The sequence below is a fragment of the Chelonia mydas genome, chromosome 24 (assembly GCF_015237465.2).
Source record: "Chelonia mydas isolate rCheMyd1 chromosome 24, rCheMyd1.pri.v2, whole genome shotgun sequence".
NCBI classification, from domain to species: Eukaryota; Metazoa; Chordata; order Testudines; family Cheloniidae; genus Chelonia; species Chelonia mydas.
The window spans coordinates 5,961,399-5,982,601 of record NC_051264.2 but is presented as its reverse complement, the minus strand read 5'-3'; the positions used below and the strand labels follow the sequence as shown (position 1 = coordinate 5,982,601).

The 21,203-nt window shown below is 44.3% G+C and overlaps 2 protein-coding genes across 2 annotated transcripts in view; one reads left to right on the top strand and one right to left on the bottom strand.

Annotated features, from left to right (window-relative positions):
• Positions 1 to 3,175: 3,175 nt before the first annotated feature.
• Positions 3,176 to 21,203, bottom strand: part of LIX1L (limb and CNS expressed 1 like) — a 19,250-nt gene continuing 1,222 nt past the window's right edge. Inside the window, exons 2-6 of the mRNA XM_037882658.2 lie at positions 15,546 to 15,709; positions 14,274 to 14,414; positions 11,810 to 11,905; positions 8,982 to 9,059; positions 3,176 to 8,767 (exon numbers count right to left, since the gene is read on the bottom strand). Coding sequence (XP_037738586.1) covers positions 8,525 to 8,767; positions 8,982 to 9,059; positions 11,810 to 11,905; positions 14,274 to 14,414; positions 15,546 to 15,709 — 722 coding nt within the window. The 3' untranslated portion in view covers positions 3,176 to 8,524. The remainder of the gene's footprint in view (positions 8,768 to 8,981; positions 9,060 to 11,809; positions 11,906 to 14,273; positions 14,415 to 15,545; positions 15,710 to 21,203) is intronic.
• The window catches only part of PEX11B (peroxisomal biogenesis factor 11 beta), a 23,673-nt gene continuing 17,339 nt past the window's right edge, over positions 14,870 to 21,203 (top strand). The window contains exons 1-2 of the mRNA XM_007064575.4: positions 14,870 to 14,882; positions 19,640 to 19,642. The gene's annotated coding sequence lies outside the window, so the exon portion shown is untranslated. The remainder of the gene's footprint in view (positions 14,883 to 19,639; positions 19,643 to 21,203) is intronic.

Here is a 21,203-nt window from a genome sequence, read left to right as displayed (position 1 = left end):
GGATTTGGGATCCATGCACGGTACCGTGTTAAAATGAATTGCCATTAATTAAATTTGGGATCCATGGCTGCGACCACGTTATATGCAAATTTGTGCTATATAGACACGTGTTCTAGCGAGGGTGCGGTGTATTGTACTTACATTTCAGTGTGTAGTATATACAGCTGTATAAACAAGTCATCGTCTGCATGAAATTTTAGTTTGTACTGACTTTGCCGGTGTTTTTTATGTAGATGAGTTGATGTATGCCCTACAAGACCTCTACGTACCCCTGGCTGAGAACCACTGGCCTGGAGGATCATTCACTGCATGGGCAGAGGTAACAACTAAGTGCTAATTGCAGTAGAGTTTTGCTGATAGGGACACCAGTTTCGGGGGAAACTAGGATGAGACCCCCCCCAACTGATTCTACAGAAGCCAGCAAACAGCCACCCAATGACATCACTACTGCCATTCACTAAATTCAAACCAGCCATTTACAGGTGAAGCAAACTTCACCCACTATTGTACATTAGCCCAGTTTCATGTCTCAACTCTTGTCTGAAACGGCCACGTATGGAGATCTCATCTGATCCCTAACACAGGGGACTGCCAAGTTGCAATCGTTTCTCAAACAGCTCACAAAGGCCAAGTGGTTTTGGACAGCTTCTGCTCGACATGCAGCAGATGCTGTGTCTACCAGTGGGATGAGCCTTGTCCCCTTTTTCCAGATTAAAAACAAAGCCTCATTAGGGAATCAAACGCTGCCACTTCACCTATTTTAAAGAGTGGAGGTTTACCATATGTCCCACTTGGAGCGGCTTGTCACCTGCCTTTTCAGCAGGCAGGCACGTTGTGACAGATTTAATAATTTTATTAAGATAATGTTGAAGTGAAAAGAAAATGGTACAGAGTTTAGGCATAGAAGTTTCTGGTTATCAGGGAATAAGGTACTTTACCTCCTTCCCACCCCCAAGAAAGTGCAGCATAAAACTGCTTTGTTCAAGTTTTTCTAAATAAGTTATCCCCAAAGGCCGTGGAGTTGAAATGATGCAGCCACAGCACGAAGCAACAGGCAGAAAGTAACAGCCGATGAGACTGGGAGAGAGAACGCATACTTGGAAACTAAACCAAGGTAATGTTTCCAGCGTCTGCTATAGATACTCCCAGCCCACGCTATAGTCACTAATTGTCTATGAAGCTCCTCTGAAGGCTAGGCCCTGCAGCTCCCCTCATGAATGGAATATGCTACCCCCATATGCAGTCACAGATAAAGAAGAAACCCGTTTCTCCTTATTCAGTTTTGGCCGAGGAGTTGCTTTCTTTTAAGCTTCCTCCCTCAGCCAAAGCTTCTCGCCTGCTCTCCCTTTACACTGCATGTGGCAGGAGACAGGGCATTGCATGAGCAGTTAGGAGATCTGAATTCTCTTAGATCCATCCCTTAACGCCTCCATGCCTCAGTTTCCCCATCTGTAAAGCTTGGGCTAATACCTACCTAGCCCACAATGCAGGTGGTTAGTGTTTTTAAAGCACTTGGAAGATACTCAGAGTAGGAACAAGCATGACAGCCCTTACCAAGAATTTTTTCTAATTCATGGAGAATGGTCAGAGCAATAGAAATACAAAAGTTAAGTTACTCTTTGCAAAATTTGGTTTTATGTACCCACTGATTAGGGTAGCTGATCCTGTTCTGGTCCATTTAAACAGAATACAGTACTGTGCAGAAAGTCCTTGTGAAGCAGGGTGAGGGGAAAGAAGAGAGGAAGTGGTCTGGAGATAGCTAGCTAACTCGCCACTCCCCAATTCTAACTGAACAATGCCAGGGAGGGCAATGCAAAGCAAACATTCTCTTTTCAGAAACATTTACACCAAGGCTGGTTTACCAACACCAAGAGCAGGCCTTCATCCTCCAACGCAAGCCCTACTGACTGTGTCCAAGCTGGGTGCTAGAACCAGAAGGCAGCTGCTTTTGATTTACAAGTGACTGGGATATGAGGTAGTAAGACTTAGGTCTGGTCTACATCTGAAAGCATAGGTGTACATTGCTTAGGGGCTTAAGCATAGTTAAGCCATCCTAAACCCTGGTGTAGACAAGATAGGGTGACAGCAGAATTCTTCTGGCAGCCTACCTACAGTGAGTGCCTTGAGGGGGTGGATTTACTACAGCGATTGGAAAAAAAACAACACCCTTCTGTCACTGTAATAGGGGTCTACGCTACGCAGCAGGTGTGCTGCTCTAGCATTTGCAGCGTAGACCTACCCTGACAGTGCCTTCAGCAGAGATGCTCCAGGCCAGAGGAGCAATGGCCTGCCACACTGCAGAGCCACAAGCTCCAATTTTCATAACAGCTAGTGTTAGACGGCAGTATTGCCTTTGGGGAACTGCAGCCATCCGACTCCCCATTGTGGAAAGGCCCTTCTGTAAAGAAGGTGCGACATGGCAGCTGCGGGATCTGGCCTGCGCCTGCCAGCTAGCAATGTAATGGCAAGGCAGAGTCTGTGTGACATTAACAGGGCTCAGAGGCTCTGCGCCAGGAAAGATGGGTCAGAAGAAATGCTGTTTGAATTGATACAATCAGACACTCTGCAGATACTCCAGCCAGCAGGGGCTCATTAGCAAGCAGCCAAGGGGGATAAGGGAGTTATTCCAAGAGGCTTCAGATGCCCTGAGCACCCAGCAGGGAGCATAAACAGCAGCAGGAAAGGCGCTCAGGGCGGCCGGAGGTAGCACAGGGCTGACAGGTGTTCTCTCCATCACTGTCCCCCTTTGGCTGCAGGATAGCCATTCCTTCTGCAACACTTAGTGTTTTAAACGAAAGCCCAGCAGTTCAGGTGCTTCTGCTGACAATGGTTCCAGCTCAAGCCAGCCTGGCTTAGACCCCAGAGTAACAGCCCGTAAACCAGGCAGAAGGAAGACTGGAATATTTAGTCTTTCCTACCCCCATGGCTAGTCTGTCTTCAGTTGGTTACTAAAGTGAAGCAGGGGAAATGCCGGTTAAGAAGCCAGCAGTCCGCAGATCTTTGTACACTTTGGGGTGGAAATGGCAGACACTCAAGCTATCTTTCATATGCATGCACGGCTGCTGCAAATGGTGCATCTGATGCGGGGGTCTGGGGGGGGAAGGAAATCTAGACCAAATTCTCACTGAAGAGAATGTCAATCCACCATCCCTCCCTAGGAAAGAGAGAAACCAGCTCCTCAAAAAAATCAATTTTATTGTATAAAATTATACATACAAAACATGTGAAGTACTGAACATTATATGATACAATGGAACAAAGGCAGAGACAACACGTGAAAGGTGATTTATCTTACTGTAGTGTTTGATTTGGAATATACAGCATGAAGACAGGAAAGAAGAGACACTGGATGCTTAGGAAGCCAGGATATTAATGCTGGTACTATGGATCAGATCAAAAGCCAAATTCCCCCTTGAAGCTCATGGGGGATAGAGATTTCAAGACAACTTGTGATTAGAAGGCGGGGAGCGGGAGTAGGGACACAGGAAAGACACTCACAGACACTTGTTGCTATTTATAATAAAGCTATACTGGGTCCTGCCCAGGAAACCCTCTTCTCCAACCCCAGTAGAAAAAGGCATGAGGCAACATCCCATAGCTCTGCATCAGTTCTTGGAGTGTCTGCAAATGAGATGCCAGAGCTCTAGCGAGGTCACAGTATTAGACAGACTGCTAGCTTAGCAGAAACTGGTAAATCCTCTGGTGTGGCTCTACTTATAAAGACAGATTTTATTATATAAATATAAAAAACCACCTCCACAACGGTCATGAAAGTGAGAGCCTGCCCAGACCTTCCCAAACTTTCCTTACCTTCGTTAAACTAGGGATGTTTAACTCGCCTGGAAGAAGATTCACCAGGTGAATGGATGAGTAGAATTTGACAAGGCTGATATACGCAAACATATCATCCTTTAAACAAACTACTATGTATGAAGTCTTTATATGCCTCTCCTACTGCAAAGAAATCCCATTAAAGAGAATTAGCCTTTGAGCACAGAAACCACGTAATCCTTATGTTTGTTTCAAAGGGTTGCTTGCAATTTTTTAATGGCACCAAAAAGCATCTGAAACGTATCCCTTATTATTCAGAGTATAACACTGTGCTGATGATTTGAGTAGAGTAAGGGTTTCTGGTTTTAGTGGAGAACCATTAAGGTCTCACATAAGCAAATAAATACATCTTGAAAAGGTCCAAAATTAGCACTGAAATGGGGAGCAGACAGACCCTAAGAAGCTTCCTGTGCTTGCTGGGAGCTGAAGTACCAGACTTCAGAAGGGGAAGAGTGATTATTCAGCTGTCAAAGGGAACACAGCCTATGTCTGGATAAGTGAGGAAATTTCTAATGCGATTTGACTTCTGCAGCACCACCCTGTGTCAGACAGTAAGGTTAACACTAATTCAGGTAAGCCGTTTAAAAAAAATAAATCCAAAACAGATGAACTGAAGTCTAGGTCCAGATTCTGCCCTGCACCAAGCAATGCGGGAGGAAGGTGTCCAACTCAGGGAGCATCCCTGGAAGTAACATTTCTGGAGATACACACTTCGGGTTCCAATGCTGTGAACACCACCTCTCTCGAGGCCTTAAGCATTTGCAGGATTAGGTCCTTAGTCAAGTCAGTGTCACATTATTTATTTTTAACTCTACACACAAGTGGAAATGTTAGAAGAAAGTTAAGACTCAATCATCTCCTTTCTCTAGAAACAGCATGAAGTGTCTCAGTAACGGTCCAGAAACCAAGAAACCAACCTGCAAAAAAAACCACCTCAAGAACTAAAAATACCATTTACAAATCAAGTTTATAAATGCATTAAACATTAATACTATCAGGTAAAAAGGCTGCATATAAAAATATATATACACATATAAAACCATCAGACATAGGCTTGTTAGGACTGGACTACAGCACTAGAAGGCCTAAGAATAATGCAGTTTCTTCTTGAGCTCCCTCTTGTGATAACATTGCTTCAATATCCACATTCTACTAGTTGAAACATCCTCTGCAAGAGGCTTCTTTTGAAAGATGGAGAGGGGTTGAGAGGTGGCAGACTCCTGCTCTCGGAGTGGGACCTCAGAGACCAGTCTCAGTTAGTGAGACACCAAGAGCCAACATGAGAAGAGATCCACAAAGATCCCAAAGCGGCAGAATACATTTTTTTTAAAAGACAGCCTTCGACTGAAGATCCCACAAGAGATCCCATCAGCTCTTCTGGATTATACACTGAAAAGGCTTTCACGGGTTATGAGGAAGATTATTTTGTGCACCAGCAAATCATTGCTTTGTTAGACTGCATTGGCTAGGAGACTTGTGCTCTAGCTGGCTGTTTAACCTGAACTACACTAGTGATTCGAGAATATGAAATACTGTACAAAGTGCTCAACTGTTACCCCCCTTCCCTCCCCACCACCTGAGGCCTCCTGCCTCTTCAATGCTGACTAGAGGAAAAGGCTCATAAGCCAAGAGATAGTGATTGACATTTTGTGTGAATTACAAGCAAATCTATTGCATTGCACACTACATGCTGCAAATCAAATAGTATAGAAAATGTACCACGTGGATGTTTTAAAAAACATCCTACTTTGTAAAGGAAGACTCTAAAATGACAAAGGCCTTGGATGACTGGCCTACGATCAAGCTTAAAACTGGTACCATTACAGTGTGGGCGTAGCTAACAGATACTTTCTGTACCATGGCTTCCAGCTCCATTAATCCCTGTGTCATTTATGTCACCACAAAAATAGATTCAGACTTTGCTAGTAATGGCCCAATACTGTAACTTTTCCTTTACAAAACTAATCAGACACTAGCAAGCCCCCACAAAGCAGGATGCGAGATTAAAGAGTTCCACATCCTTTCAAATAAATGCCTTGCACAGCAGGCTTACAAAATCTACAAGTCACTAGATAAAAGGTAAAAAGGTTTGGTAGTTATGATCTGAGAGATCAGACCAAAGAGTTATTGCCATGAACAGGAAACACTACAGAGTAGGACTTCCTATTGGGAATATTACAAACTACGATTTTGTTTTTGTGCATTAATATTCAGTTTTAACTCAGCAGAACCAAATGGATCTGGATCTTTGATCAAAGTGCAAGTTTGGGCTAAGGCCCCACAGCAAAATATGAAACATGGGCTCCCTAATGCCCATTAGATTTGTCACAGAGATGCACAAAGATCAGAAATCCAGGGACTTGGATGGTCTGGGCTGGAATGACTTTCCATTTTTCCCTGGTGCAAGCAGTGAAATGTTTTCAGTTTGTGACCAGAGCAATTAATCCCTGGCTTGCATTGCAGTGGCATTTATGTGCACAGGAGAATTTATCAGACTGGAATCATTTGAGGGCCGATAAGAAGGGGTGCCCAAAGTGTTAACAACCCCTTCCTTCCCCCTGTCCCCTCCAACAACTATGCAGAAGCCAACGATCAGATAGTTCTATGGTTGTGCTTTGATTACATCTTCGGTAAATATGGCCTGATAAAAACAGTGCTTGCAGCTGCCCCATCTCCACAAAGCTGCAGTTTTTCTGTCCATGACACAGACATACACAAACTATTTCTGAACATGAGGTTTCTACTTGGGCAGATTGGATAAACCCCCATAGATTTCTTTCAACCCTCTTAGGGCAATTAGGTAACTAAGAAACAGTTCATAACTGAGTGCCTAACCTGTTAGGAAAACTCAATGTCAATCCCTGGCGCAAGCAGACCCTAGAGAGGAGTTGGGAATGCAGTTTTTGTCTCTTGATTGGGTTTCCCTTTTGTGCTGCTGTTCTGAAGCCAGCAATTCCCCCACCCCCCGCCATAAATCTGAACGATATAAACATCTGGGTATTTGAAAGGATGATTTTAAGCTACTTGCACTACAGGGCTAATATTTATACTAAGTGCAGGGCTCTATCAGTTTAAAAAAATAGTGCATATATAGATTTACATTTCAGGAATCTTTTGTTCAAGAAACATTATAACAAAAAGAGCAGTTCCAAAGTGGAGATTAAATGCAGCCCTTTGCAGCCTACTGTTATCTATTTTGCATGGGTAATCTAAACATTTTAGGGAGTAAAACCATGTAGGGAGACTGTTCTTAGCAACCTGAAGACGGATCTGACCTATATTATAAACTAGTTAGTGTGCTATAGACTAGGTGCAGCCCTGTTTATAATTTGGTTCAGATCTCTCTACGCTGGCCAAAAGAAACACAGTGTAGTTGAGACTGAACCATAGGGTTTGGATCCAGATCTGACCTTCCACTGCTGGGGACCAGCTGGATCCAGGTTCTGCTTCAAGAGGTTAATACAGTTCTGGTTAACAAGGTAGTAAACACAGGGCCTTTGGTGATATGCCTGGAACAGTTCCCCCAGTGTTTCTGTTAGCCAGTTCTAAATATCTGGCAAGTGTTTATCTAGGTCTTCCTGAAAAAGGTTTAGTTCAACATCCTGTTCAAAAGCAACCCAGAGCCAGGTTGCTAGCATGGAGACAAACAGCATGACACCAGACAGCGGTAGGATAGCCTCAGAACTCTGGCGTCCCCAGCCAACCGAGATGAGACTAACTTATGAAGATGCTTGACTTCTAGGAAAGCGTACTGTCCACTTCATAGCACCACCTCCTAGTCAGCTCATGGAACGGCATTCCAAGCTTATCCATCCGCGCAGGCTAGGGTCACGTCCCATAAAAGTTCAAAGGGGATTCAAGAGGGGGACTACAGAGCTCTTACGGCTCGGAGCTCTCTCTAGTACAGATTTAATTAAAAAGCTGAGCCCAATTCCTTAATACCAAAGCCAATCCCTTAACCACCACCAGCGGCTTCTAATTTGGTATTAAGGAAGCAGTTTGAACGTACGTCACCAGCTAACTCTTTCTGTACAAGAGAAAAAAGACCGAAGCAAAAAACGGATACAAACACCCCAGCCCGTAACATTTGTGGAGTTTTAAATCTGATCTCAGATGCAGATGGCACTCTTGTAGATGACCCCATATTTCTATAATGGCGCAAATCAAAATCCCAGATCCGAAACTCCATGCATGTGCTTTGAGGTGTTCTCCACTGGAGCATGAATTCTAGCACAAAGAGCAGAACATATTGCTAGATGCTGTGCTTTTCAAAAGGCAGAGGGGTTTGACCAGAAGCAGGAGGAACGGCAGTTCTGCGTAACATGCCTTCTGGATCTCTTCAAATCCAGATCTCCCTGGGGAATTGCTACATTTCCATTGAATACGGTCATCTGTACGGTACCTGGGTCGGACAGAGGGCTTAACACTGAAAGGCTGCGTTTGTTTTTTTTTAAATGCACTTTTAAAGAGAAGGAATTCTTTAGCAGATAGAAAGCTGAAAAGTAATCTAAAGGCTAGTACTAAGTGTAAAAATTTGTACAGAAATTTTAAAAACATCTTCTTAAAAAAATGTGCAAATGGGCCACGACTCTGGAAAAAGAGGCAGCTATATGCCCTAAGTGATACGGTACAGATCCCTTCAATGTGGAATTGTTAGTACGCATGGGGAAGCTGGACAGTTTGCGTGCAGAGTCTAGCAGTTGGAGGAGTGCATGCTCCCCAGCTGGCCAGCTGCCAGCATCAGGATGTCTTTCTTCTCCTTGTGGAAACGCAGCTCTTTCCCAGCCAGTCGGGCTTCATCCAGCTCCCTCTCTGTCGAGGACAGCTCTCTGGAAAGGGCTCCTGGGGTGTTCTGCTCCCTGTTCACCCAGTCCATGGCCATCTGGTTCCTTATGTCGTCATCCAGAGCACGGTGCGAATAGTGAGCCAGCACCTCCTAGTGGGAAGAAATATGACGGGAGCTTATGAATGGCGAGTCACTAAGAACACGCGCATTGGTTAGTAGCATCTGGCTCAGCTGCACACAACAGCATGATGGGAAATGAATGACGGGTCTGGATGAGCACCGAAGCAAAAGGTCCAAGAATCCCTTAGGCACCTCCGGTGCTGTTGCCAAAGCAGCACTCAACCACTGCCGAGGCCGGCCTTACCTGTCGTGAGCATTGCCTCTCTCGCATGGCTTTGAGGCTGCCATTCCAATGCAACAGCTGGAAGACGGTCATCAGCTCCTGCAAGGGGAAATGGCAGTCAGCTTCGAAGGGCAAGAGTGTCAACAGAAGGATGGCAATGAATGTACACAGGCAAAAGGCTTCTCTAGCATACAGCTGAAAGCCAGCTTTCTGTACCATAGAGCCCTCAGGAGCCAGTGTTCCCTAGTGGGGAGGGCACTGGACTGGGACACAGGAGATCTACTGAAACCCTGGGCAAGTCATTTCACCTCCTGGTGCCTCAGTTTCCCCCTCTGTAAAATAAGGATAATGATACTGACCTCCTCTGTAAAGTGCTTAGAGATCAGCAGCTAAGACGTGCTAGGGCTACAGCTGGTAAGAGGTACGGACTATTATTAAAAGACAGACCAAGGTGGGGAAGATACACAGGAGTGAATTAGTCCTTCCTTCCACTTACATTTTTGCTCATCTAGTTACTAAGCCCACAGCAGGGAGGGCTTAGTGGTTAGAGCAGAGGACTGGGAGTCAGGATTCCAGGGTTATATTTCCAGATCACCATGTGGTATTTACAGACTGGTTCTATTCTCTTATCTGCAACCTTGGGCAAGTGGTTTCATTTTTCTAGATCTTTTCCCTCATCCATAAGTTAATCACCTCACAGGGAACTGAAGCTTCAGGAAAAGTTTGTGAAGTGCTTTGAGCTCCTTGAGCGAAACAGGCTAGAAGCCATTACTGTTACTTAGATTATAAGCTTCACAGGGCAGGGACTGTGTTATGGGTTTGTAGAGCACCTACCACGTGGACTCTAGACTCTGACAGGACCCTTCAGCACTACGGCAATATAAATAAATTAGTGATCACAGCTGGCTTACTTAAAGTTGAGGTCATGCTGATAAAGTCCTACAGTGCAGAGAGATGAAAAGGGCCATTCATAGAACAACTATTTAAAAAGGACATATGTTATTGTACGGGCTGATCTATCAGCCAAGGGCAATGCCCATGCCTTGCATAGCTAGACAGAAGACCACTCCCAATGATGGGATGGGAAAGATCCTTCAGACTGCTGATCCTTTGGGATACCTCTTGTGCCGTAACATCCGTTGTTTGTGCTTCTCTATGCCGTTTTCATCCCCGGAGCTATTGCACCAGACGCTGGTTGGTGATAGGGCAGATCTCGGTTGTAATGGAAACCGGGCAAACGTTTCTCTGATGGCCACACAAACCTCATTCCATAAACTCCCACAAAAAACCAGACTTCCCACAGACAATGCAACCAGAGGAATATACAGGATGTGGCGTCAGTTTCTGTAAACAGGGCTATTAATATAAACACTTCTAACCTCCGCCTACGGAATGTTACCATTCAAGGGAGAGCAGCAGGGCAAAAAGTCAGTGTCAAGAAAGTTTGCCTACAGCAGAGAGTTCCAAATAAAAAACTAAGTTACGAGCTTAAGGCGCCTGCCTACATGCATGAAGCTGCCAAGCTCCTCTGAGCATCTGGCAACTGAAAGTAGGGTCTATTTCTCCCCTTCTGAGAATCAAATTCCTGAATCTGGACAAATCAGCTACTAGTGGGGAGTGTGCAAAGTCCCTGTTTCAAGTTTCCGGTGACAGTTATATCTGTACTTCCATAAAGGGCCTTCCCCCCCAAGGATCTCAAAGCACTTGAAAAACAATGAAACCTCAGAATGCCCGAGAGGCAGATGCCCCCATCAAACAGAGAAGGGTACATGTGGAATGATGTGGAAGCAAGTCAGATGCGGAATTGGGAACAGAGCCTGAATTCTGTGTGCCCGATGCTCTAGCCATTAGACAAGCCTCCCTCCCAATGGCAGGGAATAAAACCCTGGCTCCCAAAGCACTGTCTAATCAGTTGTCACTCCGAACTGCAGCGTAAAGGTCTAACTATGAGGTGAGGGGATGTCTACACTGGAGCTGGAGATGTAATTCCCAGCTCAGGCGATGTACGTTATACGAGCTCTGATTGAGCTAGCACATAGCAGTGTAGCCACGACAGTGGGACAAGCTACAGTCCCGACAGAGACCCTAGGAATGTACTCGGGCAGCTAGCCTGACCAGCCAGTGCCACTGTGGCTACACAGCTATTCTTAGCATGTTGAGTCAATCGCAGCTAGCCTGCACACACATCTACCGGAGCTGGAGATTCCACCTGCCAGTGCAGATGTACCTAAGGTAACCAACTAAGATGATCTCAATGATTTCAAGACTTCAGAATGCCTAGTTCTATACACTTACATAGTGCCTGTCATCCAAATACCTTCAGATGCTTTAAAATGGGAATAGCTAGCCCACTTACTTTCACAGAGAGGGGAAAATGACAACAGGTGAAATGACTTGCCCAAGGTCACACAGCAAATCAGTGGAAGAGCTGGGAATAGAACCCAGAACTCCTAGTCCTCGAACCACCAGACCATGTTACTTCTTGCATTACCCATATATTCCAGTACTGAAGGCACCAGATCACATGATGCATGCACAACCCCTTCCATAATACTCGTCTATGCGAGCGTCTCAAGAGATGTTTTAATCAGAGGGGAGCCCAAAACGGAACCCTGCATAATCCAAATATCCTTGAACTTTCGAAGGCTGGAAAAATCCTGGTCTGGATTCTGTGGCTGGAGCTCCTATCTAGCAGTAAGCGGATAGCAACACAAAAAACATAGCAGCACGTGCCTTCTGAATGCACAGACCTAGTACATTCTGTAGCACTGAATGATGTAACTAGAAGATTTTTTTTAAAAACCCACTTTAATCAAGACTGGAGTGGGGAATCAAGTTATGGATAGTACCTGAAACTCTAACATTGATTTTCCCTTGTTGGATTCCAGCATGAAACGGAAAGCACCAATTCCAGTGTTCGGGTTATCGGCTTCTTCTCTATTACCCTGCAACAAAGAGTAATATTAAAGAATTACAACCCCTAAACAGAAAAGGGCAACCACCCAGCTTGGCACACTGCTAAGCGGTGTTCCCACATGGCTCTGCTGCTGTTAGTCAAGAGACATTTTCAGGCTCCACAGACTGTTTGTTTGTACTCTGATGAGGCAAACTTTAACCACCTTGAATGTTTCACAGATTCTACAAACATGGAAGAGATTTTGAATTCCTCCAACTTCCACTAAACAGTGTGCTCTTGCGAGGAAATGTCCCAGGACAGAAGCTATCAGGACAAGACAAAAGCCGATGACTTGTCTCCATCTTGGAGAAACATTATGATACTTTACAGCAGCCATATCTAGACGACAAGTGCTCAGAGGTGCTTTGGAATTAACTGGATTCAGGTGGACACAACATGAAACCTGAGATTTGAGCAGGGAATCAAGGAATATCCAGAAAATCTAATATCTGTGACCTGATGCTCTGGGCAGATTTCCTCATGCATACTTGCACAGACTTCTGTCTAGTGTGTGAACTATGATGGCTTATATTTTCATGAATCATAGAAGTGTAGGGGTGGAAGAGACCTCAAGAGGCCATTTAGTCCGTGCCCTTGTGCTGAGGCAGGATTAAGTAGATCTAGATCATCCCTTCTCCAACCTGTTCTCAAAAGCCTCCAATTTTATCTAGTGTGAGGAACCAGTGACCATTTCAACGTCTTTTGGACCACCAGGATCATCACTGAAGTCCGGCAATACCAGCTTTCCAAGAAATTCACAGCAGTATTTTCCTAGCTTCAGTAGTTGATAAGGTATCAGGTCTCAGAGGTCATACACTTGCATGCCTGTTGTATCTTGTACTTGTTGACTAGCATATTAGCCAGCCCCCCATAGGATCTCTGCAAATTTTGACCAGGATTTCAATGCAAACTGTTTCATACTCTTGGCACAAGACAGGGGGCTGAATTTGACTCCCAAGTCCCTTCCAGCCCTACATTTATATGATCAGATGCTATCTTTCAATAACATTTAGGATTGTAAGATTGTTTCAAGGTTCACACAGTGGTTTGGGTTCCATTAGGTGCTGTCTGAATACACAGTAAAAACTCATTCTGACAAAGTATGATTTTGGCACTAGGAAGTTTAACATGCCTACCACCAAGTATTTAAACAGGTACGGCTTTGTAATGTATCTGGCTTAAATAATGAGGCTGCACACAATAACAGGCTGATCAGAGAAGCTCCACACCCCAAGAGTTCATCAGGCTTGAACACTGCAGGCTCAGTAACGGAAAGGAGCGGATCTTGTTCCAGGCCCGGTGGGCACCAGGAAGTCAGACACCTTTTTTGAAACAGCAAGGTGCGATTAACTATTACATTTTGAAGGGGGCAGTGCCTTGTAAAGTCCTATCAATATTTCCCCGCCCCCGGATGCACTTAGACAAACGTTTTTGATGCTTTCTGGCCTTGTTAGTTAGTCTTGTTTTTCAGAGACTATCCCTATAAAAGTACACAGGATCCCAGATAGGTGGCAACGTTACATTGATTAGAACATCTATGGCAGAGAAGTCACCATGTAATAAAAATGCTCCTGGTTTTTAAATCACATGCTCCATTTTTGTGTCATCAAGCCCTATTACCATGAATTACAGGGGAAGATTTTCAAAAGCTCTAAGGGATTTAGAGCACAAATTCCTTTGAAAGTCAATGGAGTTGGTGCCTAGTTCCCTTAGGATCCTTTGACAATCTCATCCTGCAGGCATTCCAAGTAATACCACATGGAACCACTATACTCCAGCAAGTTGTTATACCTATATCTTCTGCAAGAGAGACTATCTAGCCAACCTTTCTTGGGTTACTGGTAGTACCAGACATGGGCAGGCATTGAAGCAAGCCAGTCTTTCATTTTAGCTCACATAAAAGCAGTTCTATACAAGACAGACATTTTTATATTTAAAAGAAACTTGGCCGGAATTGTAGGAAAAGGTGTGAAGTGCTTTTCCTGGAAGTGGAATAAGTTTGGAGTTAACAGGTCCTCAACAGTGGGCATGCTGAAAACATTAAGGGCTAAATGCTGCTCTCCGATATACCAGTCCAAAGTAAGTCTGCTGATCTAACTGGGTGCAGATTTGACCCCAAGTGAAGGGCTGAGAGGATAGATGGAGAAGGGAGTTTGAATACAGTTTGAGAGAAAACAAGAATTAGAGTAATAGTTTATTTTTATTTTTAGTATTTCTATATCATTCCAAGAATCACTGGAAAACCTGCCATAAGGGTTTCCAGATGCAAAAGAAATTTCCCTTCCCATAAATTTATGAAACTTTCCAATCAGCCTGTCCCTACCAACTGCAACAGTCAAGACATTCAAAGCCCTTACGTTGAAAGACGCCAAGGCTTCCGAGACACTCTTCTCAATGAACTCATCTGTGATCCTCCGGGAGGGGTGCTCATTAAAGACAGAATTCATTAGTGCAATCTTCGCAGCGCTCCTCCTGGCTTCCGCCTTGGTTGGACAGAACTGGGGACAGACGTACAAGTCATCAGAACAGAAAAGCAGAGACGGCTTAGATCAGTTAAGGCCGACACACTCCAAAGTTCTCCCCGCATATACGAAATGGCTGTTAGGTGGCAGTTGTTGTGGAGTGCTGGAAAGCTATTTTCCCCAGACATCCTGAAGTCATTAGGAGTGCGTTTTAAACCACAGCAAGCCCAGCCATACTGAATGCAAAAATTAAACTGGAAATTGAAGTCAGCACATACTATGTGGACATGGAAATACCACCAACTGGATTGCCAACAAAATTAATTATCTTAAAACCCAAACACAGCCATCCTTCTCTAAACACGAGGGCTGCTCTGCAGGATGGGGAGGCAGCTCAGCTGCTGGAATTGTTTCTTTTGGATGCCTTCCTCAAACCAAGACTAGAGCATAACTCTGCCTTAAGCCACTGCAGTAAAGGAACCCGAAATGCAATCAGGACCCTGTGTGATTTTTGGACTTTAATCTTTCTGGTTAAGAATTTGGATTGGACCTTTTCCTTTGTAACAAAGGAAAGGCAGCGGTTATTGATCAAGCCTTATTAGATTGGCTGCCAAACTTTTCTGAGCATCTTGGGAAGAGACACTGGGTCGAAATCAGAGCTGTATTAGGGACTGCAACTCTATTGAAGTTCGTTGTCTCTAGAATTCACACTGTAACTGTACTCAGTTACTTAACCCTATGAAGAATAAGGCATTTAACTTAAAGCAAATATTGCTAAACAACAGTTACGCTAACACTTGCCAATTGCCTTAGACGCCATGTATGCGACCTCACTATTTGCAGAAACCCTATTAATTCCCTGCAGTGAGTGTAGGGACTATGTAATCCTGGGGTAACATATCTACAGCAACTCTCAAGCTAAAGACAACCACTGCACTTAGCATGCAGAACTAAGCTGGGTTGGATTTATCCCTCTACTATGGGTCTGGATCCATCTGTGTTTTGGGGCTTCCAGAAAGTCTCCAGCACCCACCCCTCACAGCGAGGAATTTTGATTCCATTAAGAATGGGGATTTGAGGGAATTGATAGACTCCCCCCAGTCAGCTCTATAGAGAATGAGCTGTGTAGCTAGAGCCACTCAAGTCTCTGTAGCCATGTGGTCCTACCTGGAAGCTGCCAAAGCAGCTCCCCCCAGGCAAGGTGACATAGCAGACATAAGGGGGGCTGTTGGAAGGGACCATCTCATACACCACCAGGGCTCCGTTTTTCAGATCAGCACCACGTGACTGCTTCATCTGCCAGAACTCCTGAAGAGCTTCCACAACGTTCACTGAAGATATAGAAGTCAGGGGAAAAATAAAAAGTTAAGGACGGATATCAGAGAGAGAAATGGTCTTTTCATACCGCAAAAATCGAGCGCAGGAAACTGAGCCTGAGAAACTGGTTTTACTGCTCACCACTTGTGACTGCTGGTCTACAGAAATGGAGAGTCATTTGCACATTCACACACATTGCGCTGTACCAATACGACAGCAGGGTCCCTCCCCATGGAGCTCACAGTCCAATTCTGAGAATGGTCAACTTCAAGCAGAATTGTAGGTGCTCAGCACCGCTAGACCCAGGTTCTAATCTTGAGACACAACAGTCTAAACATACAGTGAGTTAAAAGGCAAGGCTTTAGGTAGTGAAATTTTCCTCTCACTCACCCCCAGAGAGCTGGTGGGGTGGGAGGGCGGTAAGACCGAAAAGCTCTTGGAAGAGTATTTTAAAGAAGGGATCAGAGTTAATGAGGGAAGAAATCAGAAATGTCTTTTTCCTAAAGGCAGTCTGCATTGGGAGTGATGTGTTTGTCCCTTGCTTGGGCCGATCAGCTGGGCTGTCAGTGTCAGGAATCGGACTGGATGTGATTCTTCAGACATTTAAGACCACAAAAGATTCTATGGTGTTCAAGTAGGGCACTGTGCGGCAGGTGGCAGGGCTAATGAGAGCCAATAATAACCTGACTGACCTGCCCTGGCACTAAGATGCCCAATAGAAATCACCTGCCCTTAAGTCAGACATTTCACGTCCAGTTTGAGAAGGTCACTGTTTTATGGAGCTGCACAGAAGGCTCATTCAGAAAAGGCATGGGCTGCCCAAATCAGTCCTTACCTAATTCCACTGACATTTGCATGGGAACATTTAGCTGCCATATCAACTGTCTGCTACCACAGAGCAGAATGGAGAGGCCTCATTTAAAAATCATGACTGTCTTTCTGAATGGGAGGAGGTATAATTGAATGGTGAATCACATACTAAAGCCAGGAATATCATTTTTAGTAGAAGTGTTTTTTTTTTTTTTTTCCCATTCATGTCAGGAAACCAGAATCCAAAGCTTTAACCCTGGCTTACTTTGGCAATTATGGTCCTTTCAGGATAAGAGCCAGTTTTTAACAGTCTTCTAGATGTTCCTTAAACAAGTAGAACATTTGCCATACTACATTCAAGCAGATATCCTGCCTGTACCTGAGGACAATACCCCAATGCTTCAGAGAAGGCAAAAATCCCACTATGCACCCAACTAACTGTGCAGGGATGCACATGGCAGAAAGATTGCTCCTGGCCACAAGCTTATCACCACAGAGGTTAGGAAGCATGAGATTCAATTACTCTTATCTTTGTATACGTGCAGGAATTACAAACATTAGTCATCAACATTATCCAGGATTCCCTGCAGCTCTGAATTTCATGTGTTGTGAGGGAAGAAGCATTTCCTTTTATTTGTTCTAAATTTATCTGCTCTTAACATTAGAGCAATTCCTCCTGCCACTGGAGGGATCCCACAGCTTCCATCAAAATCTTAAATTTGAAAGTTCCCTCTAAGCTACTTTCTGCACTAAATAATTCTAGGTTTTTGCGATATCTAGTTCTAGGAAAATCCTCTCCTAACCCATCTTCATTACCCTTCTCTGGGCCTTTTCCAACCTCAGTTATCACTTTGAAATGAAGCAATGTACAAAATGAATTAGAGTAACATTTTGCGAACAAAAGAATGCTACTGGAAAGAAGAGTTAGAACACAATATGCCCTTCCATGCGGAATCCTGCTAGAGAGTTATTCCAGTTTCTTTTACAGAAAGACAAAACCAGCAAGATGACTCCCCTGCTTACAGAAATCTTCCCATGGGAAAGTGACACGACGGAAGATCAGTTTGATGACACACAAGAGTAGCACGCTAGGTACTTCAAGCTATCCTGCTAAACATTTTATTAGCCCACACACTGTACTGTAAGTAACACTTTAGGTTTTCATCCGTGCAGTTTTCTGGATAAGAGAACTAGCTTTATCTTATTGCCTCTAAGGTTATTAGTTTCATTAGCTCCCTGTAGAATGGAACCAACAGGATAGTTACCACAAGTTTCTCACTAGAACATTTTACCCGCCTGCCTCAGATGCAATGTTTCAGGGAGTAAGTTAATAACGAGCACTTGGCTTGGATCACTTTCAAGGTTGGGGTATGGATTTTTCCTTAAACACACAACATGGGGGCAGTTTTAAACTCGAGATTCACAGGGAAACGTGCACAATCTATGTGGTTCCTGGCCAGTGCTACAGCACACCAGCCTGAGCATGGAATTCAAACATAGGCAAGCAGATTCCCTTTCTATTGACAAGATAAATCATGCATATAATCACCCATGGGGAGCCAGAGCCTATATGCCTTATTCAACAAACAGTTTGACACTCCACTTGGCACAGGGCAACTGAATCTTTGCAGCTATGACCAAATATCAGCAACTTCACAAATGAAAAACTGAAACTAAGCTACATCAAGCAGCATGAAAAGGCTGAAATCACCCCCCCCCCTTGTTATTATGAACATTCAAAACAATAAAAAGTTTGTTAATTTAGCTAAGACAAGAAACTGGATGCCAAGCGCCTAAGTGGAGGTAACAAGGAGACACTGTTTAGCTAGTGCATGGGACTTAAGTTTTCAGTGTGAGACAAGCTCCTTTCTATGTTGCACACTGCTTATTTGTTTTGCAGGGTACTTTGTTAGCAACTGGAGCATTAGGTCTGGCAGCTGAGGAGTATCCAAGAGGTTCTCTCTCAAGGACTGAAATTAATGCTTCCAGCCCAACAGAGAATGGGGTCAATTTAAAAAGAGAGAAGAGAGAGTTAAACAAGAAAAAACTGCAAGAGAAACCCAGCAAGCCTTGTTGCTGTGAATAGGGAAAAAAGACATTAAAAAAAGAATCGTAACAGAGCAAATTAGGAGACTTATGGTATTTCTTGAATATGCATAGTGAATATTCCTATCTGTCTTTTCTCTTTCAGCATAGTTACGGCTGAATAGCGCTATAAAGGCCACTCCACCATGCATATTTATCAGGTAATAAGTGCTTAGCCAGTGGAGTGATCTTTCAGTCAGTCAGAGGCAAAGGGCATTTGTTCACAGCTGCATACAGATTCTGCGGGGAGACAACTTCCATCTTGTATTTGTTCCGGGTAGCAAGCGTCAGCTCTTTGCCTGACTAGAGCTCTCAAAATGTACCACTGATTCACTCCCATCCTCCCAAAGAGGCCGTGCTTGAAACGGGTGGATTCCTAGCATTCAGAGTTCTGCTACTGACATGTGAATTAACGGGAGAAGGAGTGGGGAGATGGGAAAAATCAGAAGCCACAAGGAAAGAGGGCTGGAGGTTCTGATCCAAAGAGGATGTAAAATAACATCTGTGTTGCAAGCCAGAAGCTGGATGTGTATTTTGGCTGTGACCCTTTGAGAAACAACTGAAGTTGTTGAATACTGAGTTGTCCAATTTTCCATTAAAACATTAAAACTGTTTTGAGCAGGCCCAGCCCTGCTCATAACATCTGATGAGTAGGTTCACCACTGAAAAGTGTAATTAAGATCAGCTTTTTGAAGATTCCTAGTGGCAGCCAGAATACTACAGGAAAAGTAGTCATTTGAGACTCTGCTTGACTGGGAGAAAGGGCCAACTGAATCAAACGGTACATTAATTTACTGTGGAAATGACATGTAGTGATTAGAGCAAGGGTACAAGTTAGGACTTGCTGTAGGACCCTGGAGGGCTGTTTTCGATCTATGCCTCAGTTTCCCTATCTCTAACCAGGGATGTCACCAGGAGGTTGCCAGGTTTATTTTAGTATTTAAAGTGCCCTAACAGTCTATTGCACTAGTAGTGATAGAGCACATACATGGCTCTTTACATCCTCAGGACACGTTCCCACACCCAGAAGAGTTTATAGTGTAAATGAGAATGTGAAGCAAAGCAGAGCACTTGGGGTTTGAGAAGATACAAGAGTCTTGAAATGAAAAAGGAAGAAGATTGTTGGGATTTGAGAAGGGATTTGAGAGAACAGAGGGGCTGTGAGGCAGATGATGTATCAACTTCCACCTTGTATACAAGACACCAGTATTTAGCCAAAGGAATTTTAACATATTCGAGAACAGCAGACACTGGGTCAACAAGCTCTAACACGGACACCAGCAGCAAGAGGTCCAATCAAAACACTTTTCAGCATTTATGACCGTCATCCATGGGGGAACGGGAAATGCCAAGCACACATGCACCCCATCCAGAGAAAAGCACTGACTCTACAGAACACTGCAGGGAGCAAAAGCGTTTCTCCCTTTTCCAAACTTAACCAGTAGAAAAGCAGCAGTTCCCACTTAGCTTTGCTACTTAAAGCCAGGACATGAAGAGATGTAGCCCAGTCACACATAGATAGAGTGCTTTGGCCATCAGTCACATCAATTGTTTATTGCCTTGGAGCGCAGACCCTGGTCCCTGTATCGTGTACATGATAGCACATCTGACTCGCATATTAAATAAGGAAGAGTAAGTGATTCCACATGGTGCTGAAATGCTTCTGAGCCAGAAGAGCAGCAATTCCATTGCATTCAAGTCACATAACGTCTGCCAAGCATTTAGGATGTGTACAACTGCATCTACTGGACCTGCCGTCATAACCGGAACTCGGGAACTCAAAACAGTTGCAGAGCATCTCCAGATGGGTGGGGAGACGGATACTTTCCACCTTTTTGCCAGTAAAGACTGCGGTTTAATCATCTTTACTGCTTCCACGTGTCTTAAGAGGACCAGATGGGATGTGCAGGACACTCAGATCTGAGGCTTCCCTGGAGGGCTCTCATATGAATTGGGAGCATCTTAGGCAATACTTGGAGACCTCAGGATGGGGTGTGGTGTAGTTAACACTCCCAAAGCAGCCCACTCTAGCGCAGACACACAGTCTGAGGAGCTAGTTACTTCTTCCACTCACTGTTGTGGTGAAAAGCATCACCTGCAGCTGCAGGTAAGCTGAGCAGGGAGAGGGATCTCATGCAAAATACAGTCACTTAGAATGCATGTATGGGGGTGGGAAGAAAGGAAACCATCGGTATGCCCAGCAAAACACCCTTCATAGCTGCCTGTGGGTGTGAAAGAGCCTTTTGTTGGGCACTAACCAGGGAGTAAAGGTCTCATACATATGCTCAAGACCCAACCAACACACACACACACACAGCTGTCAAACAAAACCTTTCTCCTCTGACAGGGAGATTAGTAACTGGTGTACATTTATGCAGGCAAGTTACAGAAGCACCATGAGTCTGAAACCTACTTATCTTCAAACACAGTAAAGAATTGTTTCAGATCCTACACCTAACACAACACCCCACACCTCCAACACTCCTGCCCCCCTGCCAGTCTTATATTGACATTTACCTATGTTTTCCGAGCCTAAGTTTTCAAAGACTGGTGATTTCAATTGACCAACCTGACACACATTAAAGGGACTTGATTTTCAGACAGCAGATGGCT